The 16,667-nt window shown below is 42.8% G+C and overlaps 2 protein-coding genes across 4 annotated transcripts; one reads left to right on the top strand and one right to left on the bottom strand.

Annotated features, from left to right (window-relative positions):
- The first annotated feature begins 3,371 nt into the window (after positions 1–3,371).
- Positions 3,372–5,564, top strand: npy2r (neuropeptide Y receptor Y2). Its single transcript, XM_083532413.1, has 2 exons — positions 3,372–3,419; positions 4,134–5,564. Exon 2 carries the CDS (start codon positions 4,402–4,404, stop codon positions 5,521–5,523), a length of 1,122 nt encoding a protein of 373 aa, XP_083388539.1. The 5' UTR covers positions 3,372–3,419; positions 4,134–4,401; the 3' UTR covers positions 5,524–5,564.
- Positions 5,565–8,584: 3,020 nt separating this feature from the next.
- Positions 8,585–15,669, bottom strand: map9 (microtubule-associated protein 9). Of its 3 annotated transcripts, none has more exons than XM_083532395.1 (13): positions 15,373–15,669; positions 15,029–15,134; positions 14,429–14,900; positions 13,978–14,222; positions 13,727–13,787; positions 13,593–13,633; positions 13,465–13,496; positions 13,227–13,383; positions 12,501–12,590; positions 11,996–12,157; positions 10,568–10,713; positions 9,983–10,118; positions 8,585–9,489 (listed from the first exon to the last, which is right to left on the bottom strand). In XM_083532395.1, the coding sequence occupies exons 3-13, from the start codon at positions 14,679–14,681 to the stop codon at positions 9,370–9,372; spliced, it is 1,443 nt and encodes a 480-aa protein (XP_083388521.1). In that variant the 5' UTR covers positions 14,682–14,900; positions 15,029–15,134; positions 15,373–15,669; the 3' UTR covers positions 8,585–9,369. The 3 variants fall into 3 exon arrangements, with proteins under 3 accessions (XP_083388521.1, XP_083388520.1, XP_083388522.1); XM_083532394.1 differs by having other exon boundaries at positions 14,523–14,900; XM_083532396.1 differs by lacking the exons at positions 8,585–9,489; positions 9,983–10,118; positions 10,568–10,713 and adding an exon at positions 11,802–11,913 and having other exon boundaries at positions 11,964–12,157; positions 14,523–14,900.
- Between the last annotated feature and the right edge of the window lie 998 nt (positions 15,670–16,667).

Genomic DNA, 16,667 nt, shown 5'->3' with positions numbered 1-16,667 from the left:
AGGTGAGACACACACACACACACACACACACACACACACACACACACACACACACACACACACACACACACACACACACACACACACAAACATTGAACAGAGCTGAATAAATTCAGTCAAGTGCATCACTTCCTGTTACAGTCTCATCACGTTATTTATTCTTTCACTTGCTGCTCTTCAGTATTACTGCTTCTGAATGTGAGATCTGATCTCTATGGCTGTCTGATTTTTTTTATAAATGTATCAGTCAGTGATAAATGGTTCCAACAGCTGCACGGGGACTTCAAGGTTTTCTGGTCCATCAGAGCTGAATCACAGAGCAGGTCTTTAATGAAATGTCCAGTCGAGGACAGAATCGATATCAGATTGAAATGCTGCTGCTATCGTTTGTGTGTCTGTGGTCCAGACAGAACGGAGAGACGAGCCAGCTCCTCTCCTCTCAGAAACATCTATAAAAAAAAAAAGAAAAAAAAGAAAATGTAATTATCTATAAAAAAAAGCCTTTCAGACTGACCTGTAATAAGAGCAAAGGTAAATTCAATCAGTGGGAATGTTAAAGTGACTTCTTTAAGTTAAAACATGACTTCATTCAGTCTCTTCTATCCATCATATTGTAATACAATCAGTTTCTCCAGAAATAAAGCTGCTGGAAAAGAGCTGTATGATGATGAAATGAAGAGAAGGTTTCCTGATGCTGGTGTATAATCACACAGGTGTATTATTATTATTATTATTATTATTATTATTATTATTCCACCCTGACCTCAGGCTCTTCAGGATTAGCAGAATGGAGATGCTTTGACAGAACATTCTGTAGAACAAAATCTTGTGTTATTCGGGGCAGTGTAACTGATTACAGCAGTGTTGTTCAGATGAATGTGTTTGGGTTTTATCAAGCTTGCAGACCATTAACTGAATTCTTCACGTCCCATACGCCTCACGTCTCATTTCCACCTACCGAGTCTCTGGTTTTTGTGTAACGCGTCCCCAGGCCTCGCGCTAATCGCATTTCCCAACAGTCCTGACCCTGAACAGCTGGAACATCACTGACCACTGACCATCAGCGAGGGAGAGAGAGATCACTCCGACCTGAAAACATCACCCAGCAAACAGATCTGCATGTCAGATTCAATACCATCATATATAAATTAATCTTTAGATCAGCCATGAAACTCAATGTCCTGATTGATTCTCTCAACACAAATTCTTCCTACTCTAAAAAGTGTACACCTTCTCTGTGTACCACAGGGATTTCTCTTCCACCCTCCACCTCCTCATCACCACCTGAATAAATCTTCCACCAGGGTCTCCACAGAAGTTTTGAGTTCCTCAGTCCAGGTTAATGTAGACCACCAGGTCATCAGATCCACACACACATGTAGAATCGGTTCACTAGCACTTACACATTTGGGAAAAACATTCGCAGGCACTTCTAGCTGGTAAACAATTTGGTTCCATGCCTCCAGCAGCAGTGCACATGTCTTGTCGATCATCTCAGCAGGCTTCCAGGAAGGAAGGGGGGGAGGTGCGGAGGAGAGTGGGTCAGGTGGTCGTGGTGTCAGTCTTACCTCTTACTCCATCTTCTGCAGCAGCAGCATGGTTATTCTTAACATCTCTATATTTGAACTCGTTTAGCAGAGCAGACGTCAGACTCGCTCAGGAGAAGCAGTGTTGCAGATCTAATCCTTCAACACCAACATTTCCCTACACTCCATTCACATCATCACATAAACCCCTGTTACCTCCATCCCCAGAGCTGTCATGGTGGAAACAAATTATAATTATAATCATCTGTCTGTCTGTCTGTCTGTCTGTCTGTCTGTCTGTCTGTCTGTCTGTCTGTCTGTGTCTGACCTTATGGTATGCAAAGTAAAACTGACTAAATGGATCAAAACAACGCTTCGTTTTTCCTACTTATTTTATACTTCATATTATTCACAGAGATCAACTAGTGTCTGAAGATTACAGATATTTACATAAGTCTTAAATATTTATGAGAGAGAGAGAGAGAGAGAGAGAGAGAGAGAGAGAGAGAGATAGATTAATAATGAAGCTGTTGGAGTTAACTCCCGCTGTTGTTTTTTCGTTCTGTTTCTCATTCGTCACGTTTTCTTCGTCAAATTCATCTTTACCTCAAGTCGTTTATGAAAATCTCTGTATTCACCATCTAAGTTCCACCACATGCAAAACCTCTCCAGAAAACTCAGGAAGGTTGTTAGGAAATGTACACAATCGCTGTCTCACTCTGGAAGGAACTGAAATTGGATGTCACAGGGCTTTATTAGCAGCACATTCATTTAGATTCAACTGACAAACACACTACCTGTGCATCCAACGCTCACCTGAACTTCCAGCCAATCACAATCCACTATTCACACCAGAACTTTCAGCCAATTACAATCCTCTATTCACATCTGAACTTCCAGCCAATCACAATCCACTATTCACACCTGAACTTCCAGCCAATCACAATCCACTATTCACACCTGAACTTCCAGCCAATCACAATCCTCTATTCACACCTGAACTTTCAGCCAATCACAATCCACTATTCACACCTGAACTTCCAGCCAATCACAATCCTCTATTCACACCTGAACTTCCAGCCAATCACAATCCACTATTCACACCTGAACTTCCAGCCAATCACAATCCACTATTCACACCTGAACTTCCAGCCAATCACAATCCTCTATTCACACCTGAATGTCCAGCCAATTACAATCCAGTATTCACAACTGAACGCATTAGAGCCAATTACAATCCAGATTTCGCACCTGAACGCATTAGAGCCAATTACAATCCAGTATTTACACCTGAATGTATTCCAGCCAATCACAATCCAGTATTTACACCTGAATGTATTCCAGCCAATCACAATCCAGTATTTACACCTGAATGTATTCCAGCCAATCACAATCCACTATTCACACTGAGCAGGATGTAAATGTTCAGTATTTTGCATTACAGGAGAAAACAGAGGCTGGTCAGCTTTATGGTTGTAACTGAACACTGACACACACATTCCGAATCATCATCAGCATTAAATCTACAATTAAATATAATATAATCTACTCACATATACTGAGGTGAAACAAACAAACAAATACATTATATATATTTATATGTATATGTAAAAGGGGTGTGTCTTGTAGTCTTGTATCTGATGGACCAATCAGAGCAGAGTAGCTTGTGAGGGGCATGGCATTGAATGAAAATCATCTAAAGAAGGAAAGTAGGAAACACGCCTAACTCCAGCCACATGCACGCTCCCATCTCACACACACACACACACACACACACACACACACCAGCTCGGTGCTGATGAGTGGGATGGAACTGAGCGCTTTTGTTCTGCTGCATGCTTCAGAAATTCTTCATTCCTCATAAGAACTTCACAGAGCTTCTACTCCATAAAGGTGAGATGATGATGATGATTTTAACTGCAGACAGCGCTTTTCTAGCTTTCGATTCAATTTCATGTAAATGTCTGTGTGTGTGTGTGTGTGTGTGTGTGTGTGTGTGTGTGTGTGTGTGTATCCTGTGGTGATCTGTAAAGGAAATGGAATGTGATTAATAAGCTGTAATTAAAAGATGCTTGCGGCGAATGAGCGCTTTTTCATGATAGTGGCATAATGACAGCTTAATATTTCAGCTTCTTCTGTAAACACACACACACACACACACACACACACACACACACACACACACACACACACACACACACACACACACACACACACACACACAGCTTCCTCTAATTTTCTATATTAATGTAAAATGTTTAAGAGATGTAGTGAGCAGTAGGTAAGAAGATGAGAAGTTACTCTGTGTGGTTCTACAGAAGAAGGTTAGGATGTAGAATAGGATACAGAAGCTTCTGAACTCTCACTGTGAACAAGTAAAGTCCTCCACATATACTGTTTTTCAGAAGAAACCCATGTTCCTTTAGAGTTCTTTCTCTTTTTATTGGTCCACCTGAAACCTCTCTTCAAAAACGTAAATATACATGATGGAATTCAATCCACAGTATTTATTCAGCATCATTATGGATCACGTAACACTTACGGAAAGCTTGAAGGTGTCACCTTAAACGGTTCTTTTGACTTTGGTTTGGTTAATCTCACATACAGGTTCCCATCTCTGGTCCTGGAGAAGTTCCGGTCCTGATTGCACCGAACAGCTGATCATCACTGAGTGAACTGTGTGAGGACTGTTAAAGCAGGAGAGCATTTCACTGTGTAGGACAGAGGGATCTCCATGGTTAGGAACCTGTGCAGTGAGGTAATGCAATAAGGTGCTGTGTAGAACTGTTCTCTCAACTCACCTTAAACACTCTTGTTGTGTTGGAGTCACTGCAGCAGCGTTGTGTTCTTCTGCAGATATAGCACATGGATCCACATGGACATGATGAATGAAGAGAACGTGACCCGAGACAACACCAGTTCCTCCGCTAACTGCAGCATGCTGCTGGACATCCCGGATGAGGGAGCTTTATTAGAAGGTCTGGAGGACAGCACGCAGCTCGTGGGGGTTCAGGTGGTTCTCATCTTAGCCTACAGCACCATTATCCTGTTCGGTGTGAGCGGAAACTCTTTAGTTATTTATGTTGTGTACAAGTTCCGCAACTTGCGCACGGTCACCAACTTCTTCATCGCTAACCTGGCTGTAGCAGACCTGCTGGTGAACGCGCTGTGCCTGCCCTTCACCCTGATGGCCACGCTCTCCGGGGAGTGGAAGTTTGGACAGGTGATGTGTTACCTGTTACCTTACGCCCAGGGCCTCGCCGTTCACGTGTCCACCATTACGCTCAACGTGATCGCGCTGGACCGCTACCGCAGCATCATCCACCACACCGAGACTAAAATGTCTAAAGACGTGTGTGTGGTGGTCATCGTCGTCACCTGGATGGCCAGCGCCGTGCTAGCTAGCCCCTTGGCTATTTTCCGCGAGTATGTGACCTTTGACCTGACACCTGAGCACAGCATTCAGGGTTGTGTGGAGAAGTGGCCAGGCAGCAGTGCAGATGGAACCGTGTACAGCGTAGCGACGTTCCTGCTGCAGTATGGCCTGCCCCTGTCCATCATCTCCTACGCCTATGCCTGCATCTGGAGCAAGCTCAGGAAGCATGTGAGCCCTGGAGGAGGACACAGTGAGCGTCACCGCCGCCGGCGCAAAACCACCAAGATGCTAGCGGCCGTGGTAGCAGTGTTCGGGGTCAGCTGGCTACCTTTCCACGCCTTCCAGCTGGCTGTGGACATTGACAGCAGCGTGTTAGATATGAAGGATTTTAAGCTGCTCTACACAGTGTTTCACATCATCGCCATGTGCTCCGCCTTCGCAAACCCTATCCTCTATGGCTGGATGAACCGGAACTACCGGGACGCCTTCACCGCCGCGTTCAAATGCGCTCCAGCCGAAGGCGTGCTGAGAAGAAAATACAGCAAGGACACGGTGAGGGACAAAACTCTGAGACACAAATCTAACATCAGCACACTGACTCAGGATAACACACACCTGTGATTAGATGGGACAGACATCCTAAAAATATTTACTGACCAGAGAACTCCCTTTGTTCTTCAGGTGTAAAGTGTAACATTATGACGTCATGCCTAAAACCTGTATGAACACATCTGGTGTTGTATGTTTTATACTGTAAACTGTTTCTGTCTGAAGATCATTTCTCATGTCTGATTCAGGAGACAAGAACCTGCAGAAAAGTACCTCCTTCTGCTTTAATTTCTCAACTAACAAACCTGATAATGTTGACAGAAGACAGCGTGCCACCAGAGGACCTGCACTGTGTCTTAGTCAATAACAGCTTTCACATTCAATCTATTTACAACCTTTTTCCTGTCCAGCTGCTCCCTTTACCACCACCACCACTGACTATACTCCAACCAACACCACAACTGCCAACCACTGTACACAAACCAACACCAACACCACCAACTGTACACAATCACCACTGCTGCCAACCACTGTACAAAGACCTATACCACCACCAACAACAACCACTGTACACAGACCTACACCACCACCACCACCAACCACTGTACACAGATCTACACCACCACCAACCACTGTACACCACCACCAACCACTGTACACAGACCTACACCACCACCATCAACCACTGTACACAGACCAACACTCCCACCACCAACCACTGTACACAGACCTACACCACCACCAACCACTGTACACAGACCTACACCACCACCACCAACCACTGTACACAGATCTACACCACCACCAACCACTGTACACTGATCTACAGCACCACCAACCACTGTACACTGATCTACACCTACACTGACCACTGTACACTGATCTACACCAACACCAATCACTGTACAATGATATACACCACCACCAACCACTGTACACAGACCTACACCACCACCAACCACTGTACACAGATCTACACCACCACCAACCACTGTACACTGATCTACACCACCACCAACCACTGTACACTGATCTACACCTACACCGACCACTGTACACTGATCTAGACCAACACCAATCACTGTACAATGATATACACCACCACCAACCACTGTACACAGACCTACACCACCACCAGCCACTGTACACAGACATACATCACCACCAGCTACTGTACAATGATCTACACCACTACTAACCACTGTACACAGACATACACCACCACCAGGTCACTGTACACAGACCTACACCACCACCAAGCACTGTACACAGACCTACATCACACCAGGCACTGTACACAGATCTACACCACCACCAACCACTGTACACAGACCTACACCACCACCAGGCACTGTACACTGATCTACACCCCCACCACCAGGCACTGTACACTGATTTACACCACCACAACCACTGTACACTGATTTACACCACCACCAACCACTGTACACTGATCTAACACCACCAACAACCACTGTACATCTACACAGCTGCATAAAATAAACTCTGTCTCTAATGTATAGATTGAATTTAACAAATTGCAGATAATTATGAATATTTTTGTGACAGAGCTGCAGTTATACTCTCGCTGTCTCTCTCTCTCTCTCTCTCTCTCTCTCTCTCTCTCTCACACACACACACACACACACACACACACACACACACACACACACACACACACACACACACACACACGCTTTATGCCATGGATGTATATGTGGAGGGGGATGATGTTCAGATTCTGTGTTTGGATTAGTTTAGTGAAATTGGAGGCCTGAGCGACGCAGGAACTTCACCACAATCTGCAGTAAAATCCAAACAAAGTCCAGCAGCAGAAATTATTACACAATCATTTGAAGGGTGCGGGTTTATACCAGAATTACTTCAGTGTTTATAACCAGCATACACACACACAAACACACTCACACACACACACACAAACATGAGGTTGTTGAATATCCCACTGTTAATGAATATTTCAATCTCAGACTTTTGTGTCATTTTTAAATAACACTGTGTTTCTTCAGCATCAGTGTCTCCTCTGTTTATGTTTGACGAGGAGAGAGTGAAAGTGTGAGAGAGTGATAGAGAAGGAGTGAGAGAGTAGACCAGACAGAGTGCTGGATGTAGAGGCGGTTAAATAGATCCAAACTTCTTTTACTCTTGAATGAGTTTTCTACAGAAACGTTACTTACCAAACAAATGAAGGATGAACGATGGACGAATGAAGGACACATTTTGCTACTGAAAGAAGGAGAGGAACTGGGTGTGTCTAGAAACTTTGCTGTATCAATTTGAGCCAGAGCTGAAGATGATAAATATATCAATCTAAACCGGTTTACACTCGAGTCGAGAATCACTTTACTTTCACTCCTTTGAAATTTAAACAAAATAAATTATGTGCACGATCTGCTTCTCCAGATGAAGGTGCTTCCTTCTGAGTCTGGTTCCTTTCAAGGTTCCTTTCATCTCAGGGAGTTTTCTCCTCACCAGCGTCACCTCTCCCTGATTGGGGATACATTTATAGCCAGATTTATGTAATTAATGTCCATTATTTGAAATGCTGTCTGAGTAAAAAAAGAGTCATAAGGATGTTTTTGGAAGTTCATCAGAACGTTTTAAATCAAAAACACCTAACATTAAAGCTGAAAGTGATCTTCAGGTAAGCGTTTCTCTCTGTACCAGACCAGTACCATTACACACATCAACATAAAATATTATTAAAAAACCAAACAAACATTGATTTGGATTTGGATGTTCAGACCTGTAGAGGTTTTAATGGCGTCTCCCCTGAAGCCCCGCCCCCCACATTAGTGTTCTAATAAATAAAACTTAGCAAACCTCACAATATCGGAGTTTAGGAGAACATCATCTCATTAAGTTCATCTCCTCAATCACACAATACGTTTCATATGAATACTCTCAATGTTTACAACTTTATGGATCCATGTGCAGTGCATTCTGGGTAAATATCACTCCTGTAGTGTGGAGTTCAATGAGTTTCTTCAACAATCTTACAAACATCAACACCTTCACAACCTTCTAACAGGAGATCTAACATAGAAAGGGGCATTATCACAGGAAACAGGAAGTAGAGTTTAAACAGGAAGTACAAATAAAACAGAAAATCGAGTTTAAACAGGAAATAAAAGCTCTTTAATCCCATTAGTGTTCCACATTTGTTTTTATAACTTTTAATGGGAAAACACATCTGTAAACATCTGTTCATGACTTTCTTTGTTTAATGTTATAAAGTGAATAATTTCAGATGAATAAATAAGGTGTGTATTGTGTAGCAGGACCGGAACACACAATAACGAAATGACATTAAACTTCTAAACAACTTCAGAACTGAAATGAAATAAAAGGAAATGAAGCAGAAAGGAGACACGGCGGAAACGTCGCTGTCCAGGAGCTGAATAATGGCTGGTGTTTTGTGCTGAAAGCTGAATCGCTTATCAGACTCACAGTGAAACACAGACATTAATCAGATTTATAATCAGATCGGACATGGAGCAGCGCACGCTTCTGTTCTTACTGTCAGATTCTCCATCACACACATCCATCAGTGTTCCTGCTGAGAGACGCTCACTGGCCACTTTATAAGGAACACATGCAATGATACAATTATGAAACAATACAAACACAGGTGAAGGTGTTCAGTTCCTCAGAGTTCCTCAGTTCACATCTCACCTCAGAATGTGGAAAATCAACATCAACTGAACCAACATTGTTTTTCCATTGTGTGTGTGTGTGTGTGTGTGTGTGTGTGTGTGTGTGTGTGTGTGTGTGTGTGTGTGTGTGTGCGCGCATGTGTACTGTAGCAGCCTTAGGCTCCAGTTCATGGCTGAAGGGTGAGGAACCTGATTGTTCCTAATAAAGTGACCAGTGTGTGTAGACCCAGGGATACGGTAAGCATTATTTGCCAAATGGTACGGTCCTGTTCGGAGGGCTCCATGGGGGCGTAGCCTCCTGAAACGCATCCGCCTTCTTCTGTTTTTCTCTTCTTTCTTGTTTCTGCTGAAACTCTTTCCTTTTCTATAAAAACAAACCAAAGTTAAGATTTCAGTACTGATGAGGAAAATGCTTTCTGTTTTCGTAAACGTGAAACTGCACAGCTAAAGGATGAAGCTCCCAGTACAAACTTAATATGAGTAGCCTCAAAGAAGAAAAGAGGTTGAGCGATTAATTAGTTCTGGCGATTAATCGGGAATGATAAAGATAGTTTTTCCGGGTTGCGTCATACGAGAGCAGCCTCTAGAGGTGAATCACTGACATCACATGCTGTTTATTTGTATAATTTTTGCTTTAGTTTAAAGCATGCCTTTTATTCTCCTCAATATGGAGTAATATAATGAATACATTCATATTTATATTTTGTTTGTGTATTCGTATTTTTAATTCAGTATCCGTTTAAAAAAATTGGTTTATTAATCAGTTATCAGCCTCGCTCTAAGTATTTGTAAAATTCACTAGTGGTCGACCTCTAATGGAGATAATATTAGTGTAAACAATTTTTTTATTTACACACCAGCCATTCCTCATACATGTCCAGTGCAGACTTTTCTCTTTCCTCCTTCTCATATTTCTCCTCGATCTCTTTTACTTCCTTCTGCCTGCGTTCAGCCTTCAGCTTCTCCTCAATCACCTCCTTCTTCCTGGCACTCCTGAGAGAGAAGAAACAAACGTCACAGCAGCTATGGACAATCTGCACCAACACGCTCACAATTGCAATATCAACATCTGTAAAACCATTATCATATTGTGTGTATTTATATATACTGCGATCCGATTGGTCAAAACGCATTAATTAGCTGCAGATTTATTTTTATGTGCTCGTTCTGATACGTTATAGTTTTCATAGTAACGCCTCATTCACAGGGATGGGTACAGCACACACTCCACTGATTATACACTGATTGTGTAATATTTATGGAAGGAGTCTCCAGTGCCACTGCTTTTCAGGTGGCTGTAGATGTTTTGAAGTCCCAGGTGTCCTCCACACTCTTGGAGCTGCCTCTCAGAGTCTGATCTCTGGTGTGTAGATTTGCTGACTGAATGTTCTCTGTGTTACATCTCAGGATAAATTCGTGTTGTTCAGAGTAAATGTTCTCACCACTGAGTGAATGAAGAGCTGCTCTCTCGTTTTCTCTGCTCTTTCTCCTTCACCTTATTCTCTTTCAGCCTGTATTCAGTCTGTGCCCGTTTTTTGTGCTCCTTACAAAGAAGCTCATCGTGTTCTCGTTTCCATTTCTCAAAAATCTGTTCAAAAGAAAGAGGTGAGAACATCAAATTGAGACAAGTAATGGTTCATTTAGGCTAACACTGCATTTTAATGTCTGCTAACTGTACCCTGATTAACGTTCTCCACCTGTACCCTGAGTAATGTCCTCCACCTGTATTCTAAATAACATCCTCCACCTGTACCCTGATTACCGTCCTCCACCTGTACCCTGATTACCGTCCTCCACCTGTACCCTAATTAACGCCCTCCACCTGTACCCTAAATAACGTCCTCCACCTGTATTCTGAGTAACATCCTCCACCTGTACCCTGATTACTGTCCTCCACCTTACCCTGATTAACGTCCTCCACCTGTACCCTGATTACCGTCCTCCACCTCTATCCTGATTAACGTCCTTCACCTGTACCCTGATTACCGTCCTCCACCTGTATCCTGATTACAGGTGGTTTACAGGTTACAGGTGATTACAGGTACCCTGATTACTGTCCTCCACCTTACCCTGATTAACGTCCTCCACCTGTACCCTGATTACCGTCCTCCACCTCTATCCTGATTAACGTCCTTCACCTGTACCCTGATTACCGTCCTCCACCTGTATCCTGATTAACGCCCTCCACCTGTACCCTGAGTAACGTCCTCCACCTGTACCCTGATTAACGTCCTCCACCTTAACCCTGAGTAACGTCCTCCACCTTAACCCTGAGTAACGTCCTCCACCTGTACCCTGAGTAACGTCCTCCACCTGTACCCTGATTAACGTCCTCCACCTGTACCCTGATTAAGGTCCTCCACCTTAACCCTGATTAACGTCCTCCACCCGTACCCTGATTAACGTCCTCCACCCGTACCCTGAGTAACGTCCTCCACCTGTACCCTGATTAACGTCCTCCACCTGTACCCTTATTAACGTCCTCCACCTGTACCCTTATTAACGTCCTCCACCTGTACCCTTATTAACGTCCTCCACCTTAACCCTGAGTAACGTCCTCCACCTGTACCCTGAGTACCGTCCTCCACCTGTACCCTGATTAACGTCCTCCACCTGTACCCTGATTAACGTCCTCCACCTTAACCCTAAATAATGTCCTCCACCTGTACCCTGATTAACGTCCTCCACCTGTACCCTGATTAACGTCCTCCACCTGTACCCTGATTAACGTCCTCCACCTTAACCCTGAGTAACGTCCTCCACCTGTACCCTGAGTACCGTCCTCCACCTGTACCCTGATTAACGTCCTCCACCTGTACCCTGATTAACGTCCTCCACCTTAACCCTAAATAATGTCCTTCATCTTTTACCCGTTTTGCTGTTTCATTTTTTTCCTTTTTCTCGTCCATCTCTTTCTGCAATTTTCTCGCCGCCTCCTGTTTTTCTCTGATTTTCTCTTTTAAAGCTTCACGCTTCTTTTCTTTCCAGGCTTCATAAGAGGCTTTGGCTTCAGCTTTCTTACTCGCCTCTTCCTATAAAACAGAAATGTGCTGAGTGTCCTACAGGAGGATCAGGAGAACAGCAGAGTGCTTTTAGAATAAATGAATACTTTTATTAGAATTACATTCATATCTATAAAATACTAATGTTCTTCAAAATAATTATAAACCCAGATTCTGTAATGTCTGTAAGCATTCAGGCACCTCCCCTTTACCCCTCTCTCTCCTCCCCCTCGTCTTTACCTCTCACATATATGTTAAATATGTGATATAACAGTGACGTGTCTCCTTGAATTGTTTTTACAATTTACATTTTTATATAATTAGCATTTTTTGTTTTAGAGAATTTAATAAAGTGCAAAATAAACATTGGGACCTCCGTTTTTTTCTCCTCCTTCAACTTCTCTTCTTGTTTTTTAGCTCTGAAAGTCTCCTGCAGTTTCTCTTCTTTTTTCTTTCGCCAGTCCTGTAGATACAATAAACAGTGTTTAATATCAGTGATGATACTTTTAGCTTTCTGCCCTCTTCCACATACATGAACTCACAGACACTCATGATTGGCTCCTGTTGCTGTGATTGACAGGAGAGAAATATTACCCCTCCCACCCAGAGGCTTAGTGTAGAACATCACTTCCTGTTTGCTCGGTACAGCTGAAATATTTTAATTAATATTTAAATATTATAAAAGTTATTCTTGTGATTATCCCCTGAAAACAGACTGATTGCAAATAAACGTGAACATTAATGTCCATTGTGAATTGTTTTACAAATAAAAACAAATAATTAATTAATGTATGCGTGGAATTAATGTAATTTGAATAAAACTGTGTAATATGGTTTATAATGTGAGTAGAAAGTTCTGGAATTAAAATCTCTATTGGCTGAGATCAAGTCCTGTGAACATGTGTATTGGACATCCCCCCCATGCCACATGTCCTGCCCCTTCTCCTGATTAATGAATAAAAACATGAGCTTCATTAGCATGTTTGCATCTCATTAGCTGGTTTACTTGATGATGCAGGTTTGTGGTGCTGGATCAAAAGTGGTCTTGGAGATTAGTGGAGATAAGATAAGTCAGCAGATTCAGACCCGTAGATCAGACCTGATAAACTGTGGCTCTGAGGGAATCTGCATTTTCCAGTCCTGTCTCCTGGAACTTCTGCTCCAGAACCTTTAATGTTCCCAGATATCTTGGTTCGGCATTGAACGATGGGGTGCTCCTGGACTTCCTGGAGCTTCCTGGTCGAGAAACTGCAGATCTGTAATCCAACAGATGTGGATGTAGAAGATAGCAATGAGCATTTCATCACACTGTGATAAGAACTGCTGATGAAACTGACCTGGAGGTTCCAGGAGAGACTTCAGAAGTGAGCTAGATGAAAAACACAAACACACAACTTACACTTAATAACATTTCTATTATTAATATTATTATTATTATTATATCAGGAATTTAACTGAAAAACACCTGATGTTCCTGATGTTCCTCATGTTCTGTGACTGAGAAATCTGCATTCATAAAGAAAATGATCTTCTATAAACCACATCCTACTGCAGATGTGCTCCTCTGTCAGGAGAATAATGAATCAATGTGTGCATTACCTGAGCTTTCAGCGCCCTCTAGTGACCTGGAGTGTGTGTTGACCATCACAGACACATCGTCCTGCACACGAGCAGCACACACAATTTACAACACACACACAGTTCACTGTTAGTGTGTATGTTTTTACTCAAACGTGTCAACACGTGTGTGTGTGTTTGTGTGTGTGACAGTGTGACACACTCAGCGACTGAGACAGCTATCGTGGTCCTCATAGTTCTGCATGAGCTCTACCTGTACTTCTTGTTCTCACCTGTCTGCCATCAATCCCAGAATCCTCTGCAGTCTGAGAGGAGATGGAGGGGGACGTGAAGGTAGACGTGAAGGTGGACGTAGAGGTGAAGGTGGACATGGAGGTGCAGGGTTTGGACACTGGAGACGGAGCAGCTATCCTGGATGGGCTTTGTGTTTGTCCATCATTTTCATCTCGTCCACTGACAGCAGTGGGAGGAGCTCTCTGCCGTGGTGCAGGTGTAGGGGGCGTGGCCTCAAGCACACCTGTACACAGCAAAATCACATCAACACATCTGTGTGTGTGTGTGCATGTGCATGTGTGTTAGAATGAAAGTGGAATTTTCTGTGAGAATCAGGTTCCAGTAAATTAGACTTTAATAAAAAATAACAGTGCGGTGTTTCCAAAAGTTTTGGCACCCGTACGTAAAATGAGTGTGTGTTAAACCTCACACTGCTTTCACCTCACACACCATTCACAGGAGTGTGGTGGTCACTGGTGATGTTCTGCATCTGGACTGTTAATGATTTATGACAGTTTGGTCTCCTGAGGAGGTGAGAACTTACTCTCAGAGATGGAATCTCTTTGGCTGTTCTCTGAATACAGAGGTAAGGGTGATTCTGATTGGCTCCTTCTGCAGGTAGGGGATTCTGATTGGCTGTTCTGTGGTGCAGGTGAGTCAGAGTACGAGTCCTGCTGACTTCTGTCTCGACTCTGAACTTCATTCACACTCTGGTGAGAAACTAAAGATCTGTCCGATCTAAGGGTGTCTGATCTGAGAGAGTCAGCGTTCCTCTGGCTCTTCAGGAAGGAGACTTTTTTGGGTTTGAGGTTCTCCTCCTCCTCATCTGACAGTTTAATATCATTGATGGAGGTTTTTGTTCTTGAGGCTTTGAACAGGTCGCGTTTATTCCTCCTGGTCTTCAGCAGCTCTTTCAGGACATCTGCAGAGAAACAATGATTCCTGATCAGGAAGAAAAGTCTGATTCGTCTTACAGCTTGTGGAATAAACAAACCGATGGATCTTATTTCATCATTTTTACTGAAAGACCAAAGTGTGTAAATAACTCACCATCATCATCACCATCATCATCATCATCATCATTAAAGATATTAAAGTTCAGATATGAGGCTCTGTTCCTGACAGCTCTCTTAGAAACTGCTGCCTCCAACTCATCCTGCAATAATAATAATAATAATAATAATAATAATAATAATAATAATAATAATAATAATAATAATAATAATGCAGGCTGTTGAGTGGATGATGTTCTGTGTTCTAATGGTCCAGGGTTAGAAGGTGTTATTGATGGAGACTCTAAAGTTCTTTGTAGGTTCTCTGGATAATGGAGCGTCTACTAAATGATGTAGATGTGAATGTCCTAAAGAAGATCAATGAGTGTAGAGATTTCTCACCTGGAAAGTGGTTCTTTTGGAGGTTTTAGGACTTTTGGTGAAGGCCAGAGTAGAGCAGAACTCCTCCTGAGCCATGCTGCAGCTCTGAAGCTCACAGTGAGATTACAGTCTCTATAAATCTCAGTAAAGATCAGAAGATCCGCTCTGAGGAGCATCACACATCCATCTCTGTGTTTCCATAACATTCACTTCAATTCTTTCCGCTTCTTCATCATTCAGTTCCCAGATAAACATCTCGCCCTCATCACACAACCGCTCTGTTTACACACGTTACCATGAGACCAGCGCTCGAGGAGCAGGAAGTGATGAACCAGAATCCGGTTATACGTCATCAAGATGGAAATGACTGCAGCTAACCAGCAGGTGGCGCCAAAAACACGAACTATGTGATCTATATTCATGTAGAATTCTTTTTTTTTTTTTTTACAAAACTCTTTAAAATCATTATAACATCGTACTGCAATCACCAAAATCTACCACCTGCTCCATAAACATCTTAACTGAAGGAGACAACATCTCACATGGCATTCACACCTACACAAATATACAACAACAACAACAACAACAACAACTGACAATAATAATAATAATAATTAAAAGCATTGATCACCAGTACAGGGTTTGGTGATGAGTGGGGTTTTGGTGGAGGTGTGATGAAGCAGTGATGAAGCAGTGATAAAGTGGTGATAAAGAAGTGATGAAAGAGGGTTTGGTGGAGGAGCAGTAATAAAACGGTGATGAAGCAGTAATGAGTGAGGGTTTGTTAGTGGAGCAGTAATGAAACGGTGATGAAGCAGTGATGAGTGAGGGTTTGTTGGTGGAGAAGTAATGAAACGGTGATGAAGCAGTGATGAGTGAGGGTTTGTTGGTGGAGCAGTAATGAAACGGTGATGAAGCAGTGATGAGTGAGGATTTGTTGGTGGAGCAGTAATGAAAGGTGACGAAGCAGTGATAAGTGAGGGTTTGTTGGTGGAGCAGTAATGAAACGGTGATGAAGCAGTGATGAGTGAGGGTTTGTTGGTGGAGCAGTAATGAAACGGTGATGAAGCAGTGATGAGTGAGGGTTTGTTGGTGGAGCAGTAATGAAACGGTGATGAAGCAGTGATGAGTGAGGGTTTGTTGGTGGAGCAGTAATGAAACGGTGATGAAGCAGTGATGAGTCAGTGGTGTTTGACTGAATAATGATTTGTGTACAGTCTCAGTGTGGGAAAGAATGTTTGTGGAGCAGCTGATAAAACTCCACTCTGCTGTAATGTTAGTGTCTAAAAGAAAGCAGAGACTCTAAAAATAAATAG

The sequence above is a fragment of the Silurus aristotelis genome, assembly GCF_946808225.1.
Source record: "Silurus aristotelis genome assembly, chromosome: 27".
Taxonomy (NCBI): Eukaryota; Metazoa; Chordata; class Actinopteri; order Siluriformes; family Siluridae; genus Silurus; species Silurus aristotelis.
Note: the sequence above shows the minus strand (reverse complement) of the source record. Positions and strands in the feature narration are given on the sequence as shown.